We start from the raw sequence: 20,748 nt of genomic DNA on the forward strand, positions 1-20,748 counted from the left end.
TGGTAAATGGGGACGGAAGCTCATGTCTAAGAGAGGCTGATCTGTGTCCCCCCATTAAGAACAACCATGAGGTTTCTGTGTCTTTTCTACTCTTGATGGTTTAATTACTGCATTTATGTTTCCTGTTGCTAATCTAAAGCAAACTGAATGCTTGAAGCTAGTGGTGAGAACTGAGTCTGTACTTCCCAAAGACTGTCAGTTGTAATGATCTTCTCTGCTGTTCTGCATTACAGCAAGAAATACCTGTCTCAGAAGAATGTGGTAGAAAAAATGAATGCAAACGTCATGCAAGGGAAGGTAAGGCACGGGACTACTGCTTAACTTGCAGGAATAAATCCCAAGCATGAGCCGTATCAACTGTCCTGGTTTGGTTACAGAGTGGGAGTTTTAAAGCCACTTGGTCGGAGGCTGTTATATTTCATTGCCTTATCGCAGCTATTACGGGATCTAAGTTGCCTCTCATTTTCATTCATCTCTATAGCATGTGACTATCCTGGAGTGTACGTGCCATATTGTCTCTTACCTGGCCGACGTCACTAATGCACTGAGCCAGACCAGTGGCCAAGGACCAAGTCACCTTTCTGTTGATGGAGAGGAACGGGCGATTGAGGTGGATTCAGACTGGGTGGAGGAGTTGGCAGTGGAGGAGGAGGACTCTCAAGCTGAAGATTCGGTAGGCAATAGTTACAGCTAATGGTGCAAATGAGATGAAGATTCATTTTGCGGCTTCCAAATCAGAATTACTCAGGTTATAAATTAAGATTTTTGTTGTTGTTGTTTATTCCTAATGTGAGACTGAGTGAAGAACTCCAGTTGTCAGATCTGGAAGAGAATATCTGTCATTTGTGCTCAGACCTGTTGGCTTTGTGAAGTCAACAAAAGTTAAAAGCTGCTTTTTAAGGAAGAAATTGAGTAAGATGGGTTTGTTCCTACCAGTTTGTTCATTGGTTATGAGCTTTTATATCAACAAGCAACTTAGGTTAGGCTTTTAAGTGCTGTTGGGTGGAAAAAAAAAAAGGTATTACTAATGCATTCTTTAAAATTTGTCTTCCCAATATATTATTTTTGTTACTGTTTTCTTGATTCACTCTTTCAAGTTGCTATAAAATGTTTCCATATCCTCTTTCCACGTGGTGGCAGCTGATACCAGCTGCCTTCTTTTAGCTAGGTGGTGCTAAAACTTGCTGTTCTTAACATGCGCGTTTAGTCTGAGGAACGTGTCCTGTGCCACGTGCCTTTACTGTAGCTGCAGTTCTAACACCTTTCTAAAACAACTGTCTTCTTGACAGGATGAAGATTCTCTTTGTAACAAACTCTGTACCTTCACTATCACACAGAAAGAATTCATGAATCAACATTGGTAAGGATCTCAAACTTGTGTTCAGAATTTCAGACTGATACTTCTGGCCATTGAGAAGGAAACAGCCTGTGGACTGCAGTCTGTGGAGCCTTCCTGAGGCACTGCATTTTATAACTCGTATGGCTTATTTTGTGCAGGTATCACTGTCACACTTGCAAGATGGTTGATGGGGTTGGTGTTTGCACGGTTTGTGCTAAAGTTTGTCACAAGGACCACGAGATTTCTTATGCCAAATACGGATCGTTCTTCTGTGACTGTGGAGCCAAGGAAGATGGCAGTTGCCTGGTAAAGTGTCTTCATGTCAACGTACAAGCTGTGATCTCTTGAGTTTTTAAGGGCTTTTGCAGAGGTTTCTGTTCTGCAATAAGTTACATCATGATATGAGTGCATGAGAGCCTGAAGACTTGAAGGCCTTGGCTTTATAGTGAACCCTCTTAATTCACAGCTTGCCTGGCAATTTATTTTTTTTGCACCAAATAAATGCATTGGCAAATCTCTGCCCTAGTGACTATTGGGATTCCACCTACCTTTACAGAATTTGCAAGGTAGCTTAAGCTACGCAGCAGTCAGATACCACCTTTTCCCATGTTTTCCACTGGAAGCAAACAAAGTAACTTTATCGTAAACACAAAAGGTTTTCTAACAGCCACTGGAGAGTGGCATGCAGGATACTGTTGTGTTTTTTCTTTAAAGTTACATTAATCTCACTGCTATTACAATGTATATTCATTTTGACAGTGGTAAAATTGAGGCTGGTTTGGGCTTTCAGCATTGCTGTGTCATTCCCAGGCTTTGGTGAAGAGAACTCCTAGCAGTGGTATGAGCTCTACCATGAAAGAATCTGCCTTCCAGAGTGAGCCCCGAGTGCCCGAGAGTGTCATTCGACATGCAAGCACCTCTCCTGCAGAGAAAGCCAAGGTCACCATCAGTGAGGGGAAGGGCCCTGACGAAGAAAAACCCAAGAAGAGCAGCCTGTGTAGAAATGTTGAGGGCTGTCGAGAGGAATTGCAGTCCCAGGTATAATTATCAGCAAGCTGTTAAAAGAAGCTAGCTTATAGTGAGGATCTTAGGCAGACTGTGTTGGTTATCATCCAAGTTGCTTGAATTTTGTGCTATTCTTAATGAGAAGAGGGTTCATAAAAGTGGTGTCAGGCTTTAAAAACCAACTGACATGCAACTCTTGTGAAGACTCCCAGCAGGAGCACCTCATGCCTCACTTTCCTTATCTGTTTCTTGTAGGCCAACTTCTCCTTTGCACCTTTGGTGCTGGAGATGCTGAATTTCCTAATGGATGCCATTCAGATTAACTTCCAGCAAGCTTCAGCCATGGGGAGCAGCAGTCGTGCACAGCAAGCTCTCAATGAGCTACATACTTTGGACAAGTCAGTAGAGATGACAGATCAGTTGATGGTACGTTCTACAGGAGTAATTAGATTATGGATAGGTGGGATCGCTTTTAAACAGAAAAACTTCAGTGATGTACTTCTGTATGCTTTCACTACTGACTCAGGTTCCAACTCTTGGCTCTCAAGAAGGTGCTTTTGAGAACGTCCGCATGAACTACAGTGGTGACCAGGGCCAGACGATCCGTCAGCTGATCAGCGCCCACGTGCTGAGGCGGGTGGCAATGTGTGTGCTGTCGTCCCCGCACGGACGTCGGCAGCACCTGGCTGTCAGTCATGAAAAGGGCAAGGTGGGTTCCCTGATGCTGTGGGGGATGTTGGAATGTAAAGGAAAATGAAACAGCCTTAAAGCACTGAACAACAAGCAGAATATGATTTGTTCTGCCTATCCTGAGATCTAGATCTACTGTATAGTATTGCATAGCTTAGAAAAGCCTCATTCTTCAGAGAAAAGAGTTCTTGCAGCAGAAACGGTGAAGACTGTGGGGACACAATCATAGAGCTGAAATTGAAATGCCTTTTTTTGCTTAGTTGTAAAGTTGGGCAGCTAAGTTCATTTTGTTCTGCAGATTACAGTCCTTCAGCTCTCAGCGTTGCTCAAACAAGCAGACTCCAGCAAAAGAAAACTGACCCTTACTCGCCTTGCGTCTGCACCCGTTCCATTTACTGTGCTGAGCCTCACTGGAAATCCCTGCAAGGAGGACTACCTCGCTGTGTGCGGGCTGAAAGTAAGTGCCTGACAAACCTTTTTCGAGGCAGTTGCAAACACCAGCTCAAAACCAGATGTATTTCTCTCCTCTGAGGAGCTAGCGAAGAGCTAACTAATTTTAGCTCATCAGTCGCTTTCCTACTAGATATGTGAAGTAAAAGAAGCAATGCTTGTATGAATAATATAATAAATGAGGCAGTGCCTCAAAGTAATGCTTTAAGACAGGAGGTAAGGTTTAGTCATGTGAAACTTAGTGTGTTAGAACCAGTCTATAACAACTAGTTTTGTAGCAATGACTCCTTTTCTGTGGATTCTCCCAAATTTAGATTCAGCTTTCACAGTACAGAATCCGCAAGTCTGTTATTTAGCTAAGAAACAGCTGGACCCTGTGTGGTTTTGGTTTGGGGTTTTGGTTTTTTCTGTGTGTTTTTCTTCACAAACTTCATGTCATTCATCTTAAATGCAGGAATTTTCAATTCCTACTCTGTGAATCATTATTGACAGTAAGAGAAAGGCTAGCTTTTAACTCCGTTCTTGGCTTGAAATGTTTATAAACATTTTGTCCTAATGCTTGACCAATCTTTTTTGTTACTCCAGGACTGCCACGTGTTAACATTCAGCAGCTCTGGGTCAGTCTCTGACCATTTGGTACTTCATCCCCAACTAGCCACGGGAAATTTCATCATTAAAGCTGTGTGGCTGCCAGGATCTCAAACAGAGCTTGCTATTGTGACTGCAGACTTTGTGAAGGTATGTTTGATCATAAGCTATTGATGTGTGGTCGCCTTCTTTCAGGCGTTAGAGTCTGGATCTTTGTGGAGTTGCGTGCAGAAGGATGTGATAATATTCTTAAGTTAGGAATAAATTGGAAATAGAAATTCGTGGTGTTTGGCTACTGTTGCCATAAGAAAAAGCAAAACCAAAGAACCCAAAGAGCGAAAAAAGCTTTATTTTACAATCTCTGTCTATAGAGATCATAATCTATAAATATCTATATATAAATACCTATTTATAAGCTCTATCTATAACATCTAATAGACATTCCCATGTCTCAACTCTTGTCCATTTGCACTGTTTTGTATTGTGGTAGTTAACTATTTTCTTGATTCTTCCCACAGATTTATGATCTCTCTGTAGATGCCTTGAGTCCAACCTTCTATTTCCTTCTACCGAGTTCCAAAATCAGGGATGTCACTTTCCTTTTCAACGAGGAGGGGAAGAACATAATAGTGATCATGTCCTCCGCTGGGTACATCTATACGCAGCTCATGGAAGAGGCGAGCAGTGCCCAGCATGGACCATTCTATGTCACCAATGTGCTTGAAGTCAATCATGAGGACCTAAAGGTACCGGTGACTTCCCTTTCTTGTGGTGTGGGCTGCAGTGGTTTTCCCTCTTCTGTTTGTGCCTTACATTTGAAGGCAGAAGTTTCCTTTTTCTTTTTTTTTTTTTCCTTTTAAGCCCCGTGATCTAGATCAATGCCATTCCTCTAAAGAGAGAAATATCCTTGCAGTGAAAAGGGGTTGGGGTTGAAAATTAAACCCCTTGATCCTTTCATCTAGAAAATGGAGCATGTTTTCCATGCTGGCTCTGAAGTCATGCCCAGCAGGATTTCTCAGCAGGGAGATGGCTTCAGAGCAGTGCTGTTCTCAGAGCGAGGCACCCCAAAGGTGTGGTAGCTACATACTGACCATTGCTGGGGCTGCAGAGGTGGAGCGAGCATTTGCTTCGGGTCACTAGCAGATTTTTAGTCTTGGGGGCCACTTTTAAAACCTGTCTGCATTTCACTCAGTGTTTTTACCCCAGCCTGCTCCAAAATGGGAATAGATGAGAAGGCGGCCCTCAGGAAAGCGCTTTAATGGGCTGGGAACATGGGGAGTGCTGCACGTGAGATTGTCATACAGCAGTCAAGCACACAGACGCAGTAGCTGAGGGCGCTGCCTACAGCCTCTGGCTATGCAATCTCAGTATCCCCTTCAAAAGCCTTTGAAGTATCTGATGGATGAGTTCACCAAGGAGTTGAGCTTAGAAAATTGTCATTTAGGGCTGCATTCTCTCACTGGTGGGGACGGGGCGGGAGAGAGGCTTTTGGAATAGTTCTGTCATGAGAAATTTAAAAGCCTGGCAGAGTGTTTCAGAGCATGTGTGTTTATCTTAAACGTCGTTGCTTCTCTCTGATCCTACAGGACAGTAACGGCCAGGTAGCAGGAGGCGGTGTGTCAGTGTATTACTCTCATGTGCTACAGATGGTGTTCTTCAGTTACTGTCAAGGCAAATCCTTTGCAGCCACCATCAGCCGGGCCAATCTGGAAGTGCAGCGGCTATTCCCGATTAACATAAAGAGGTGAGGCTTATGTGGAAGGCTCCCTGAAGTTTTAATTTCTGTTTATTATTAACAAATATTACTAGTTATTCTTAACACCCCAGCTCTGAATGGCCAAAGCTTGTGGCGAAGATCCCCTTTTTGACTGATGATTTCTTGCTCGATCACGTTGCTTCTGCCCTACTGGCAGAATGATTTGAAACCAAAGCTGGCTGTTTCGGCAGTGGGGCACCGATGCGTTTTTTTCCTTCCCATTAGGATTTCGCAACAAAAAGGTGGCTTCAGAGCGGCCTTGCTGCACAGTGCGGAGCTGCTACTGGTGCAGGAGCTGGAACCGATGGGATTACCCACCCTCGTGGAGGCTGCAGAGCAGGAAGCCTTTGTTTCCTGTAGTGCAGTGGACCTTGTGTATTGTGCATATTAAGGCTTATTTTCAGGCTCCCTTGAGGAAAACTGATCTCTTATGCTATGAATGTGACAAGAAAAAAGCTATTCTGTCATCCGTTCTGACAACCAGAGCTGGGCATTTAGGCCACAGACTCTTCACTAACCTGGCACAAAGTCACTGTCGTGAGTAGGCTCTGTGGAAGGGTCAGGTTCCAAGAGCTCGCTAGCCTCGCTTGAGTTTGGCTTGGTCTTTGTGTGGTTTTATTTTTTTCCAACGAGCAGAGTCACACAGATCCTCCTGCATTGGCCTTTGCTTAGTGCCACTGGGTGTGTTGAAACATGGAACTGTGCATCTGTTCAGATAGAAAGATAGCTGAGAGCCATTTTAAAATTACTTCCTTAGTTCCAGGCATAAAATGTTACAAAGCGTCTTTCCTTGAGTTCTCAGGGTCGAGATAAGGGCTGTGGATTGGGATGATGGTGCCTTCTGCCCACTGAAGTGACTGTCTCGGGTTTCTCACCTATAAACTGAGCCCTGATGTTCCTGGCTGTTCATTAATGCAGTGCTTTGAATTCCTGCTGAGGACAAAGCTTTAACACATTTGAATGGTGATGGATTTTCTGTGTTTTCACCTGTTGTTGCTTCTTAAATTAATGTCATCCTGTCCTTCATTTCTTGCAGTTCGAACGGTGGGAGTAAGACTTCACCAGCACTGTGTCAGTGGTCTGAGGTGATGAACCATCCTGGCTTGGTGTGCTGTGTTCAACAAACCACAGGTGTCCCGCTGGTGGTGATGGTGAAGCCGGACACCTTTCTCATCCAGGAGATTAAAACCTTGCCAGCCAAAGCAAAGGTTAGTCATAGTTCCCTGCATTTTTGGCCCTACAAATGTGGTTTCTTGTTGTTCCATCAACAACAACGCTAGTCTTTGCAGCTGTTCTAATGCAAAGAGTTTGTTTCTTTAAGGAGCAGTTGGCCAGGTCCTCTCCTTGACCTGCGTTGCTTGCCTTTGCAGATTCAGGACATGGTGGCCATCCGTCACACAGCCTGCAATGAGCAGCAGAGGACCACTATGATCCTCCTGTGTGAAGACGGCAGCCTGAGGATCTACATGGCCAATGTAGAGAATACCTCCTACTGGCTCCAGCCCTCTCTCCAGCCTAGCAGCGTCATCAGCATCATGAAGCCAGTTCGCAAGCGCAAGGCAGCTGCTATTAGTAAGGGACTTCTTATACGTACCTTGTGCAAGGTAGCAGTGCCAAAAGTAGATGCAAAGATTGATCAGCATCATATAGATACTTAAGGCTTCTGACAATTACCGCTTAACCTCAGGGCTAAGTACTGGCTAAGTCTGGGTAAAATGTTTCCATAGATATATGTAAAAATTTGTAGTTATGTGGCTCACATGGGCATTTACAAAGGAGGCAAGCTCATTCTGCAGATTTCTTACCATAGCTTTGCCCGTTTAGAATGTGTTTTGTCAAAAACGCGTCTCTTCCCTTTTAGCAACTCGCACATCCAGCCAAGTGAACTTCCCTATTGACTTCTTCGAACACAACCAGCAGCTCACAGATGTAGAGTTTGGAGGCAATGACCTGCTGCAGGTTTACAATGCTCAGCAGATAAAGCACCGGCTCAATTCCACTGGCATGTATGTGGCCAACACAAAGGTAAATGGGGCAATTTGGGGATCCTCTTGGGCTTCTTGGTGATTTTATTGTCTGAACTTTTCTTCGAAGGTCATTTCCTTCAAAGGTCGTTGTTCAAATGACCCTGCACAAATCCCATGACACTGTTAGATAAACAGTGGAGGCACCTGGGTACAGACTTCAGATTCTTAGCTTAGGAGTGAATTTTTGACTTCACCTTTCTGAGCTGTGATTTGTCTTCTGCAGCCTGGGGGTTTCACCATTGAAGTGACGAACAATAACAGCACGATGGTAATGACAGGCATGCGGATCCAGATTGGCACACAAGCGATAGAGCGAGCGCCCTCATACCTGGAGATCTTTGGCCGCACCATGCAGCTGAACATGACCAGGGCTCGTTGGTTTGACTTCCCTTTCACCCGTGAGGAAGCCTTGCAGGCTGACAAAAAACTAACCATCTTCAGTAAGTCTTTGTTAATTGTTTGCTTTGACTAACTGTTGGTTTTGCTTGGGTGGGTTGAAGCTACTGGCTTCACCTCACAGCGGGGAGGGTTTCCACAAGCTGTTCGTTTGACCTGACTACAAAAGAGTTCGAGGGGTGGATCCTGAACCTGTAATAATTTTATTTATGGCCCAGTTTCTTGCTGCAGTGGATGAATGTGCAATAGCTCAGTTCAGCTCAGTAGTGTTGTGTTGAGGTTATAGAGGAGGAAAGTGGCCTTGGAAAGGAGATGAAGCAGTCAGAGTTGCTGTGTATTAATGATGCAGTGTAATGGCTATCCTGACCTTTTAGAGGCTACACTTGTTTGTATTCAGACAAAATTGTTTTGATAGTTTCTTAAAAAATTTCTTTCATCGCTGCAGTTGGGGCTTCTGTGGATCCTGCTGGAGTCACAATGATGGATTCCATAAAAATTTATGGCAAAACCAAAGAGCAGTTTGGATGGCCTGATGAGCCTCCCGAGGATTTCCCATCTGCTTCAGTGAGCAACGTTTGTCCCCCGAACCTGAATCAAGGGAATGGCACTGGAGACACGGAGTCAGCCACCCCTGCTGCTGCCAGTGGGACTGTCCTGGAGAGGTATTTCTGCAGGCTTTCTTCCATCTCTCCGTAAGGATGGGTAGTTGCTCTAGAGGGGACCTAGGTACGCTGTGCGCCTTTCTTAACTGGGAGAACTCACAGCAGTTAATGATTCGCTCTCAGGGCTACACAAAGCAACAACTGAAAAGTCAATGATTATCTTCCAAGGAGGGCTTTGTGCTCACTCATCATTTATCTGGTGGAGTTGATGGATAGATCTGTGTGCATGCTTCACGTTGCTAAGTTCATTTGTTACAGCAGTCTTGAAGAGCTAAAAGATTTCTGCCTTCTTGGTACATTTTTCTCATTTCAAGCTGGCCCTTTTTCATTCCCTAGAGCTCACAAAGGTTAGGCCTCTGTGAAGTTAAGTTCAGTTTTGAGGACTTTGTGCGTGACCTTGCTTTAGGCGAGTAATTCCCACCAACTTACCTTGCAGCCTGCATGTCTCGGGTTTAACTGCTGTGGTGGAGAAAGTCTCAGGTCCACATCGCCCCCAGTATCCCTACTGAGAGTCACATATGCCCAGCTCACCCTTGCAGTTTAAGAGAAGAAAGAGAACTTTTTTTTTTACATCTACCCCATGTTCTTTCCCTGAGCTCATACATAAGGCTGTGCCATAAGGGTTGTAGAAAGCCTGGCAAGCTAGCAAGGATAGGAGGGAAACAGATCAGAGAGGAGCTGGCACTGCTGAAAAAACGAGCATTTTCAGGGATGCGCTGCTTGACTGAGCAAATGGTGGTTAATTTTGTCTTACTGAAATTCTCAGGTGGAGGTTCAGGGCTTGAAGTGGCAGTTATGTCCTTTAATATTTTGGCCATCCTTTAATATTTTGTCTAACAGTTCATGGAAATTTTTTTTCCTGTGCTTAATTTCTCTTTTCTTCCCTCCTATGCTGTGACATCTCCACAAGATGTCCCTCTCTGCACAGACATGCTTTCTGGTTTTCCAGAGCAGTGGGATTATATTCCAAAAACTCAGAATCAAAAAATTACTCTTTTTATTTTTACTTAGATGTTACAGAATGCAGCATGGTTACTTTATAAATGTCCTCTTGAGTAGGAACAACAGGCAAGAGGCAGCTTTCCTATCAGAAGTTTGGTGCCTGTACTTCCAATTTAACCTTCAGTAGTGCTTTAAGTAATGTGCTTGGTTTCTCTGTGCTAGGTGGCCTGGGTCTCCTTCATTTGTTTTGCTATTAGGCAAGTGTCTGCTGCCCAGATAGAGAGAACCCTGCTTAGATTTACTGTATATAGCGCTCTCCCGGCTTCCTGATTCCCCCATTTAATTTGCCTTTTGCTTAGAATGTGTTCTAGGGAGTTTTTCTGTGAGCTTTACACTTTTTTTTTTTTTCCTTTTTCTTTGCTCCCCCAAAGTTCTGAAACTGAGTCCCTAACCACCCTGGACCGGTTAGTATGCCATCCTTTTCTCTGCACGAATGGGTGTGTGTCAGAGAGACAGAACACATGATGTGGCTTTTGTTGACTGTTTTTTTTTGTTTGTTTTCCAAGTGACATTTGCTTCTTTACATTCTGGTCATTGCATGGCAGATGGTTTAGCGAAATGTAAAGATGAGGTGGTTTGCAGATTTTTCCTGTATGCAGCGTAACTGTTGCTTGTTTGACAGACTCCTCTTTTCCCTTTTTTCTTCCCTCCTTGCGTCTTTTTGTCCCACTTATATTCCCCTACTAGCTTTGTGGAGGGTGGCTGCGGGTAGGGGAACGTAATGTTATTTATCGCCACCAGACCAGACAATTGTTCCTTCTACCTCATAGCCAATCCTACGCTGTTATTTCTCCCCTTAATGCTATCTCTTCCCTCCTTTTTCCTGTATTCTTCCACTGCTCCTTCTGGTGTGTCAGATGGCGTTTCAGGTAGTTGTACCATGGGGCGCGAAGTGGTGCTGCAAGGCAGATTCAGCACTTCGCCGCAAGCTGTAAATAAGGTTTTCCCCTTGGGGCGAGTGTTTTACTAGCCTGCCTTACCCCTGTCAAAAGTTTGGACTTTGGCATCTCTCGCTTGGGTCACACCCAGTGCTCCAAGTTAATTTTCCTCTGGAATATTTTGCGCTGAAACTCCAAATTGGAAGGAGCAACCTGTGTGAAAATAGCAAGCGAGTAGAATCTTGCTCCCTAGAAAAGTCGGTTACGCTTTTTCCCATGTGTCATACCAACCCTTGATCTGCAGTCATATGTACGTCTGTGGGCCATGGTGAATTGGTACTGTCAAGACAATCCAAGTTATCCCTGCTGCAGGCTGTGTAAGGAAATGTTTTATCCTCTTTGGTAGAGAAAAGCCCCTGTCTTTCAGCTGTGGATTATTAAAGCAGTCCTAAGTTTGTCTGTGAGCGTGAGCCAGGTTTAACTCTGGTCTGTAACACAATGAAATGATATGCATGGTGCCTGTGGCAGGTTTTATCATGCTTTGATTTTGTACTTGGCATTCGTTAGCTGTCTCTGAGCTACTCATGACTGTAGCCCGCATAAAGCAAAGTGCTAAGGAGAGAGAAGAGTCGCTGTACTCAAGCCTGCTTTCCTTTCTCCCTTCAGGCTAGTAGTGAGTTCTTTAGAAGCGCTGGAAAGCTGCTTTGCTGTAGGACCAGTCAACGAGAAGGCAAGTAACTTTCTGAATACATTCTTGAGCTTTCAGAGATGGGGGAGGAGGGGCAAGATCAGCAGCACCTCCTGCAGCCCTGGGGGCCTGATACGGAAAGAGAGCTGCATCCGTTTTGCTCAGAGCACTGATCTGAAAGTTGACTTAGCGAAAAGCATTTGAAACTAGTTTAGAATGACAATTGGCATTTGCATTTAGTGCTGGTGGGATTGTTGTGCTGTAGAGTGACCTCGTTTACAAAAACATCAGAGTAGAAGCCCATAAATCTCAAAAGGGTTTTTCTTGGGTAGATATGTGAAGTGTTCCTTAAATGTCAAGGAATAAATTGATGAGGCTATCAAAACTGTATTGAAGGAAGGCAGAAACTTGTACGCACAGTGCGAGGAGGGGAGGGAGCTGCAGGTACACTGAGAAATCGGACTCATGCATCACCTTAATGGTAAAAGTACTGAAGAATGTATTTTGTCTGTTTTTTGGGAGCAGGAGAAGAACAAGGTGGCAGCTCAGGAGCTGGCTACTATGCTGCTGTCCATGCCAGCTCCTTCCAGTGTCCAGCAGCAGACCAAGAGCCTCTTGGCTAGCTTGCACACCAGTCGCTCAGCATACCATAACCACAAGGTAACGCGGTGCAGGGATTTCTACGTCCCCTGTAACTTACGAGTTTATGGTTGAGGTGCTGCACGTCCCCCCCCAGGAATGCCCTTCCTCCATGTAGCGTAAACCTGCTGGCTGATTTTCCTTTAGCCTCCTGCTGCCTGCCTTGCTTGCTTTTGTGTTTCATTAGAACTTTGCTACTTAAACTGCTTTTTGAAGATTCTGACAGGAAATAATCTAGAGAAATCAGGATCTGTGAACATATGAAGTTTGTTTGCAAACTGCATAGCTCTGGTTTTCGTTTCCACAGGCATCTGGCTTAGGGTGATAGGAAAATCCTAGGGTAAGTAGTGGTTAGGCTACAGGCAAACATAATTGCAGTAAATGCCCAGGTGCCTGCACGTTTGCTAACCGCTTCAGTGGTTATGTTTATACACTGGTCTTTCCATCCGCATTTAAGCCTGAGGGGAAGAAAATGTGAAAATTCATTCTCAAGCTAGATTTATTCTGTTACAGGATAATTTTTTAATATTAGTTGTCCCTCTGAAATGACATTGGCCAGGAGTTAAAGCAGGAAGTGCCAGCTTTCCCCAGGATCTATCCTGCAATTGTATTTCAGTCGTCTTGTGCTGCTGTCTGTTGTTTTTCTTTGCCTATGGTGTCTTTCACTTTACAGGATCAAGCATTGTTAAGTAAAGCCATTCAGTATTTGAGTTCCTCAACCAAAGAAGGAAAGGACCTTGATCCTGAAGTGTTTCAGAGGTTGGTCATCACTGCTCGCTCCATTGCTATTATGAGACCCAACAATCTGGTCCATTATACGGAGTCAAAGCTGCCACAGTTGGAAACAGGTAGAGGAAGTCTGGATTTTTTTTCTTCAGTGTTTTCTTGTGATAACTGAATGCGTATTGGGGTGCCTGGTTCGGTGTGACAGGGACTGTTTGTCACACATTTGTTATTAGGCATGTAATAGGCCTTGTAATGAGGGCATCAGAGCCTCTAACAAAAGCCATTTCAAGGAAACTTGGTGTTACCCTGCTTGTTAATGTTTTCCCCTGCACATATGACAACTGTTTTTAAATCTGTACAGAGAATGAAGAAGGGCAGGAGGCCCAGAAACACACCGAAGGAGATGGCTGCACATTTATTACCCAGCTGGTCAACCACTTCTGGAAGCTACATGCATCAAAACCCAAAAATGCCTTCCTTGCCCCTGCCTGTTTGCCAGGTGTGCCAGCTCTTCTTTTGCTATTTTAAAGCCTGTGTATTTTGAAGGAGCCTATTTTAAGTTTATAAACAGAGAAAATTACTTATTCCATATTACTCTTAAGGCGTTAATGAAGCAATTAATACTTTCTAAGGTGTGTGTGTTGTGCTAGTGCAAAGGGACTGGTGATTGATGTAGTCACATTAACTTCGTGGATGCTGTTAGAGGACACGTGGTGGTGCCGGTGTATGCCGTGCACTGTATTCCATTAGGCAGACAAGACTGGTGTGTAAGCTCATTTTGGATTAAAACTTCAATATATTTGTGGTGTTAATACTGCGCCTTGAAGTCTACAACCAGAAGCTGTTTCCTGCACTGTCTCGCTCTATGTGCTGAAATGGAAAGATGATTACAGTCCTACTTTTGTTCCTCCTCAGGTCTCACTCATGTTGAAGCCACAGTCAATGCTTTAGTAGATATTATCCATGGATACTGCACATGTGAACTGGATTGTATCCATACAGCATCCAAGATCTACATGCAGATGCTACTTTGCCCGGTATGTAGCCTTGCTCTGCTGTGCATCAGCCTATAACACTGGTAATATGAAGAGAATTAAATACAGGTGGAATGCTGAAACTTAGTATGGATACAAAATAGAGGTGTGCAGCCAAAAACAGAGCCAGAAGTGAATGAAGGAGAAATTTCTCTCCTTGTATTTTAGTAACATTTGTGATGCGCCACATGTGGAACAAGAAGTATTGCTTTATTGCCGGGGAATCCGGGCAGTTGGGCAGTGACGTCATACGTGAATCATGACCAACAGAGAGTCATAAGTGTACTTTGAGCTATCTTTCCAAATAATGTGAATAAGCACTTAAAGCTTAAGAAGTTTAATGTTTAACTATTAACCCTTCAGGATCCTGCAGTGAGCTTTTCCTGCAAGCAAGCTTTGATCAGAGTGCTGAGGCCAAGGAACAAGCGGAGGCATGTCACCTTGCCATCCTCCCCTCGGAGCAATACTCCTATGGGTATGCAAGATCCATTCATCTTTGCCTTTAAATGAGCACAACCTACTTTATTTGTCAGAAAAGACAAGAAAATAAAATAGTCTTTTAAATGGGAGAAAACCCAGTCTTTTTCCTTTCCTTTCTTGCCCCTAAAAACCTTTTTTTTTTTTTTAAACATTCACCTCTTCTTTGATGTTCTTGGGTTCAAAGAGGGGATCTCTCTGAGGCATTCCCATTTCAGTGTTAGGGAAATCTGACTATTTTATCTAGGGGGCAGTAATCCAGACTGTCCTAGTATTTCTGTGCATATTTTCAAGCCTTTGTAAATCCGTTATACAGACGTGTGCAGACCAAAATGAGGGTATTGAATCTCTGTCCAAGTGATACTTTTTTAGCATTGACATGAATTGTAGTTGTCATGGAATCTATTAGCGACCAGGGGTGAACTGAGGACAGCTTAGGGTTTTCTCCAACATTAATTACCTTGTTCATGATGATGTGAGGAAAGAGCACATTTGTGAATGAATCCTTTGCAACTCAGGAGATAAGGATGATGACGACGATGACGACGCAGAAGACAAGCTGCAGAGTTCTGGGATAGCAAATGGCGAGCATATCCGACAAGAAAGCCAGGAGCAAAGCGAAGTTGATCACGGGGACTTCGAGATGGTGGTAAGTCCAGAGTGCTTCCCTTTGGAGCTTTTTAAGTATGTTAGGCACTTGAGTTTAATTTAGTTATGATGCATCAGTCTGTACTGCTCCATTAGCTGGTGGTGGTTTGATGAAAGCTCTCACTGTTTTCTCTCCATAGTCTGAATCTATGGTTCTGGAGACTTCTGAAAATGTGAATAATGGGAACCCTTCTCCCCTTGAGGCTCTTCTGGCTGGAGCAGAGGGATTCCCTCCTATGCTGGATATTCCTCCAGATGCAGATGATGAAACAATGGTGGAATTGGCTATTGCCCTGAGCCTCCAACAAGATCAGCAAGGTAAAAATGTGTGGCATTATTGGCCATTAAAAAGGTAAATAGAATATGAGGAAACTGGGAAGGAAACAGCTGAAGCTGTTGGTGCCACCACCAACAAAGCAAAGATAGTAGAACTATGAAATGTACAGAGAAGGGTTAACATAATTCTCTCATAGAAAGATACTTAAAATTTGTTCTCTTCTTGCAGGGAGCAGCAGCAGTGCGCTTGGGCTTCAGAGCTTAGGACTGTCTGGTCAAGCACCCAGCTCTTCTTCTCTTGATGCCGGAACGCTCTCAGATACAACAGCATCAGGTAACTGTTCACTGTGAGGAATCAAGCTTTTTTGATTTTGACCTAAACAATGACTTAAAACTTGTTTGTAAATACAGTTTTGAAGAACCAAATTAAACCAATTTTGAAGCCAGTTGTTACTATTGGCTTCAGGTATTTTTGATAGCATATTTATGACCTTTTCCTGCTTTGATGGACTTTCGTTATAGGCCTCTGAGGAAGGAAGTTATTTCCTCTTCTTAAAATAAAGCAGACAAAACAAACCATATACTGTATTTCCTTTGCATTTATAAACAACCAGAGATCATTCTTCAAGTAACTTGTATAATTGTCTATTTGATGAGAAGGTTTCCTTCTCAGGGTATCTCCCCTCCACTGCTTTTAGCAGACTTAAATGTACGGATGGACACTTCTAAGTTCCCTTTTGATTTGTAGTTTTGTAGTTGAAAATTAACACAAAAACCAAAGATATTTGTCTTTGTTGATATTCGTAGCTTTTCTTTCGTAGCATGTACTTCTTCTGAAATTCTATCAAGACAGTGTTTTTACTTGTAACAGCTCTCTTTATTCTTTTAGCTCCAGCGTCTGATGACGAAGGCAGCACGGCTGCAACAGATGGCTCAACCCTTCGGACTTCACCTGCAGACCATGGTGGGAGCGTGGGCTCCGAGAGCGGTGGCAGCGCGGTGGACTCCGTAGCTGGTGAGCACAGCGGTAAGTGTTTCCTGCTGCGTCGGCGTCTGTATCTCTTCTCTACTGCATTAGGACTTTGCCAGAGCGAGAGGGCCTGGGTAATCCCTGGCAAAGAAGGAACCTCAGTTCCAAATAGGTGATGCTGTGCATCATTTTATGGTTACTGCCAAAATACCGTACGGACTGAGTATTTGCTCACTTTCTGTAGTTTCCTGGAAGTGCAGAAGCTGCAGTAGGTTTGGTGGCCTGTAATGACAGAATGCAGTAGCCTAGAGCAGGACTGAAAGAATTCACTGTACTGCTGGATGAGTTTGGATTGGATAGAATTAATTTCTGTCCTTTTTGCTTCGACTGATACCCAAGTAAAACTAATCAGAGACTTTTCTAAAAAAACTTTTGCCCATGCTGCCCATCCTGTGTATAACACACCTCTTCTGACTCAGTTTAAATTACTGCTGTGGAACCAGTTCACTTTGGGCCACCAAGGTGAGACTGGCTAACAAAAGAATGTTGGGGGTGTTAATTTACATCCGTAGAAGTGAGTCTTCTCTAGCTTTACAAAGTAACCAAAGACACCATCTCCTTAGAACTGTAATCCCAACAGATAGTTGAGCTGCGTTAGTTGCTATGAAACAGGCAAGAGACATGTTCAGTTGTGCTGACGTTGTCTTTCCCCTTTTTCTTTTTTCAGTGTCTGGCCGTAGTAGCGCATATGGGGACACGACAGCTGAGGGCCACCCTGCTGGACCAGGCAGCATCAGCTCAAGCACAGGCGCTATCAGCACTACCACAGGCCAGCAAGAGGGAGATGGTTCAGAAGGGGAAGGGGAGGCAGAGGGAGATGTCCACACCAGCAACAGGCAAGGGCCTTGATTTTCTTCTTCCAAAACAGCACATCTGGTCTGCAGCATCATTGTTTATAGAGGAGTGGCCTGTGGGTGCTGAAATTCCGAGTATGATTTGTAACTGTGGGATAGTACAAATTGAAAGCCAGAAATACAGAATAAAGCAAATGGTGCCATTGAACACTGCATTCATCGTGTGACGTTACACATACTTTAGGTGCGTCCCACAAAACTGCTGCCCGTACAAAGTGATGAAAAAATCCTGCCTGAGTCTATTAAAGGAACTTAAAGTCTATTAAAGTCTATTAAAGAGGAATCACTGAAATCTACAGCTTGTGAGCTTGTGAAATTCAGTGTTAGGAAAGAAGTATGTGCGACAAGTATGTGCTAAGCACTTTGGGAAAGATTGGGAAATCTGCAGTTTTTCTTTCTGTGGGAGCAGATGCTCCGTCATTTTTGCAGTGCCGTTTGGAACGGATTTGTAGCATCTGTTTCTGGACAGCTGAATATGCAGGTAGTCGTGCTAGGCAGTGTAGTTCCAAAGCGAAGAACTAAGTCCATTGTCAGAGTTGCTCTGCATCTTTGACGTCGCTTGACTGTAAAGTCTGAGGGAGTCCACTCCTGTCTGTGCTGGTTTGACTTCAGGATTTCTTCGTGCTCTGAGTTTATGTGGTAAATTCCAGTGCTCTGTTGATAATCCTACTGGGTCTAATATTCCTTGTGATGTGTCTGAAGCCCTTTTTAATTGCTGGCTTCTGATTCCCCAGGCTGCATATGGTCCGACTGATGTTGCTGGAGAGGCTGCTGCAAAACTTACCTCAGCTGAGGAATGTTGGAGGGGTCCGGGCCATTCCCTACATGCAGGTAACTGAGGAGGGCTCAAGAGTTTAAGCCTTGATAAAACAGCTAATCACTACTACTACTACTGCCAGGTTTCTCTTTGCACATGCTTTTCCCTTTCTTTCCTGCCCAGTCACGGTGTGTGAGTCCAGCTCTGAAGTGCTTGATCAGTTGTGCGGCATTCCTCGCTCATAGATTTTTGCCAGATGTGTACCCTTTCTCAGTGTGGCGTTAGTTGGCGGCTGAGCCTAAGGACTAAAACCCTTGAATCCCGATGTGTTTGGGAGGGTCTTCTGGGTTTATGCTGAATGTTCATGTTAGGGTGTGATGGTGCAGGCAGAATTTGGGAAAGAACATAAATGAATCAAGATAAAATCTGCAGGGGTTATGTGAAAGAGAATCTGTATTTATTTTAAAAACATGGAACATGCCTTCTTTTAATTCCCTGACTTCTGTTCCAGGTTATTCTGATGCTCACAACAGACCTCGATGGAGATGATGAGAAAGACAAGGGAGCTTTAGATAACCTTCTGTCCCAGCTGATTGCGGAACTGTGCATGGACAAAAAGGTAAGCTCTGGTATGAGCCCGCACTCTTTGGTTTGCTCCTTTTGGGCAGGGCTTCTTCCAACAGAGTTGTTATATGCATAGGAGTCACAGAAACACATTGCTGTATGGATGTGTTCAGGCAGTTTATTTCTCTTGGCTCACTTCACGTAGGGTAGGAAAATGACATGAGTGTAACTCTCGCAGTTTCCTGGTTCCGGCATCCACAAGTGAGCATGAAAACTTGTTCTGCCTAAATTCAGCTCTTAAAACAGGCATGGTCAGTGATGCATAATTGACATATATACCTTTTCATTTGTGTAATGCTTTTCACTGGCATCCAGGCCACTGTCTACCATTCTACTGATGAATTTGTGCTGCTTTTTTGGTATTACTGTTTGAGCTTAAATTAGAAATGCTTCCTGAGGATCAGAGCACTGAGATGTAGATATTTAGGACATTGTGCTCAGCACTGTAATTAAGCAAGCAAGCTCTCTCCTTGCAGGATGTGTCTAAGAAAAACGAACGCTCTCCTGTGAATGAAGTGCACTTGGTGGTAATGAGGCTGCTTAGCGTGTTCATGTCCAGAACTAAGTCGGGATCCAAGTCTTCCATTTGTGAGGTAGATTCTTCAAATTGCTTTGTCAGGGGGATGATGTGGTTGGGGGCTTTTGTTCATCAAAGATGGTCTAAAAGCTGCTAACTGAAATAGTTGGTCTAAACCGGAAAAACAGTTAGAAGTGCTTTGGAAAAATTTGAGGAATGTGTAACATTACTTGACACTTCTGAAAAAAGATCTTTGCTGAAACTCAGAATGGAGGAAGCCAACATTTAAAGACATCTGGATTCACTTGTTTTGTGTGTGGTTTCTGACTGAGCTAAGGGCAGCACATTAATGATGTTTAAAATCGTCTAGCAGATTTTTTCCTTGCATCTTACTGGTGCTGAAGGGGTTAAAGAGGATTTGTAATGTGATTATTGGAAAGCAATATGCTGCTGTGTCAACGTAAAAGTCGCTAAGAGGATTCCTTAGATATTTGTTGCTAAAAGGTACAGTAATAAGGCATAAAAAGCAGTATGTGTGGTGGGAAGGAGATTAATAAAAAAGCATAGAGGTTAAAAAATTTAGTCTGAACTGCATCAAATTTTAATGAGCTTATGAGCTGTGGGGTTTGTTTGGATTTACAGGGCTGCTTTAATAGTTTTATTTACAGTAGCTTTTTCTCCAGCCTTTGTTATTCACTTTAGCTTCCCACAGAAATCAAAGCTCATCGTCTTGCAGAATGCAGGTGGAGCAATACCTGGGTGGAGCAGAGCCTCTGAGCGGCATCTGCAACAGGGACTCTTTCTCTACCAGAATTCACCCCCAGCTGGCCAAATCCCAGATAAACAAATAGAAATCCCAACTTAAAAAAAAAAAAGGGGGGGGGGAAGAAAAAAGAAGGAAAAAAAAAAAAGCCCTAGTCGTCTAATCCATGGCAGAGTGGCCTCTGGCACATGTGTCGAGGGGAGATTAGACTTAAGAGGAGATTTTATTTGTTTTCCTTTACTAAGCGCTTGTTCAAAAGAGTCTCTGTAAATATTTGAGTTGCTTTTCATAAACACAAAAAACCAAAAACCCAACCTCAAACAAACCCCAAACTTAAAAGCTGCCTGTAAAGTTTCATAAGAACCTGCTCTCTTATCCATACCGTCAGCAACTGCTGTCTGATTCTCACAGCTTCCCCTGCTTTTCTGACATGGTGGTTCTCAGGTGCTCTAGTAATCCAGCTTCCCTTCGTTTCAGTCTTCCTCCCTCATCTCTAGTGCCACTGCTGCTGCGTTGTTGAGCTCTGGTGCTGTTGACTACTGTCTGCATGTGCTGAAGTCTCTGCTGGAGTACTGGAAAAGCCAGCAGAACGACGAGGAGCCGGTAGCCACCAGCCAGCTCCTGAAACCCCACACCACTACTTCTCCACCTGACATGAGCCCTTTTTTTCTCCGCCAGTATGTGAAGGTGAGTCCTACCCTATGCTGTTAGCATTACATGACCCACATTAAAAGGCTGCTGCACAGAAGCAAGGAGAAGCATCTTTGCAGAACTGGTTTTCACTTAGTAGCACAATTAAAATCAGTTCCCTTAGCGTGTAGTTATGACTAGGATTGCTCAGAGTTCTCTGACAGAGCGGCCCATCCCGCTCTATCCACCGGTGCGCTCTTAAACCAGGCAGTTCTGTGGAGCTGCTGTCCTG

General features: G+C 43.9%; 1 protein-coding gene across 5 annotated transcripts in view; it reads left to right on the plus strand.

The window, feature by feature from the left end:
* UBR4 (ubiquitin protein ligase E3 component n-recognin 4) overlaps window positions 1–20,748 on the plus strand; it is an 80,223-nt gene that overhangs the window by 23,732 nt on the left and 35,743 nt on the right. Inside the window, exons 34-65 of one of the 5 annotated variants that reach the window (XM_064470385.1) lie at window positions 234–297; window positions 482–673; window positions 1,290–1,360; window positions 1,498–1,645; window positions 2,150–2,377; window positions 2,600–2,770; window positions 2,871–3,053; window positions 3,333–3,491; window positions 4,070–4,222; window positions 4,591–4,818; window positions 5,659–5,816; window positions 6,865–7,036; window positions 7,199–7,400; window positions 7,690–7,853; window positions 8,079–8,295; window positions 8,697–8,913; window positions 10,287–10,319; window positions 11,460–11,523; window positions 12,007–12,141; window positions 12,794–12,968; window positions 13,208–13,345; window positions 13,762–13,883; window positions 14,244–14,355; window positions 14,876–15,006; window positions 15,146–15,323; window positions 15,511–15,615; window positions 16,153–16,308; window positions 16,979–17,147; window positions 17,900–17,996; window positions 18,434–18,541; window positions 19,023–19,139; window positions 20,304–20,513. In XM_064470385.1, the coding sequence (XP_064326455.1) occupies window positions 234–297; window positions 482–673; window positions 1,290–1,360; window positions 1,498–1,645; window positions 2,150–2,377; window positions 2,600–2,770; window positions 2,871–3,053; window positions 3,333–3,491; window positions 4,070–4,222; window positions 4,591–4,818; window positions 5,659–5,816; window positions 6,865–7,036; window positions 7,199–7,400; window positions 7,690–7,853; window positions 8,079–8,295; window positions 8,697–8,913; window positions 10,287–10,319; window positions 11,460–11,523; window positions 12,007–12,141; window positions 12,794–12,968; window positions 13,208–13,345; window positions 13,762–13,883; window positions 14,244–14,355; window positions 14,876–15,006; window positions 15,146–15,323; window positions 15,511–15,615; window positions 16,153–16,308; window positions 16,979–17,147; window positions 17,900–17,996; window positions 18,434–18,541; window positions 19,023–19,139; window positions 20,304–20,513 (4,777 nt within the window). The remainder of the gene's footprint in view (window positions 1–233; window positions 298–481; window positions 674–1,289; window positions 1,361–1,497; window positions 1,646–2,149; window positions 2,378–2,599; window positions 2,771–2,870; window positions 3,054–3,332; window positions 3,492–4,069; window positions 4,223–4,590; window positions 4,819–5,658; window positions 5,817–6,864; window positions 7,037–7,198; window positions 7,401–7,689; window positions 7,854–8,078; window positions 8,296–8,696; window positions 8,914–10,286; window positions 10,320–11,459; window positions 11,524–12,006; window positions 12,142–12,793; window positions 12,969–13,207; window positions 13,346–13,761; window positions 13,884–14,243; window positions 14,356–14,875; window positions 15,007–15,145; window positions 15,324–15,510; window positions 15,616–16,152; window positions 16,309–16,978; window positions 17,148–17,899; window positions 17,997–18,433; window positions 18,542–19,022; window positions 19,140–20,303; window positions 20,514–20,748) is intronic. The other 4 variants (XM_064470386.1, XM_064470387.1, XM_064470388.1 and 1 more) reach the window with 4 other exon arrangements.

Source organism: Phalacrocorax carbo, chromosome 20 (genome assembly GCF_963921805.1).
Source record: "Phalacrocorax carbo chromosome 20, bPhaCar2.1, whole genome shotgun sequence".
In the NCBI taxonomy this organism is placed as follows: domain Eukaryota; kingdom Metazoa; phylum Chordata; class Aves; order Suliformes; family Phalacrocoracidae; genus Phalacrocorax; species Phalacrocorax carbo.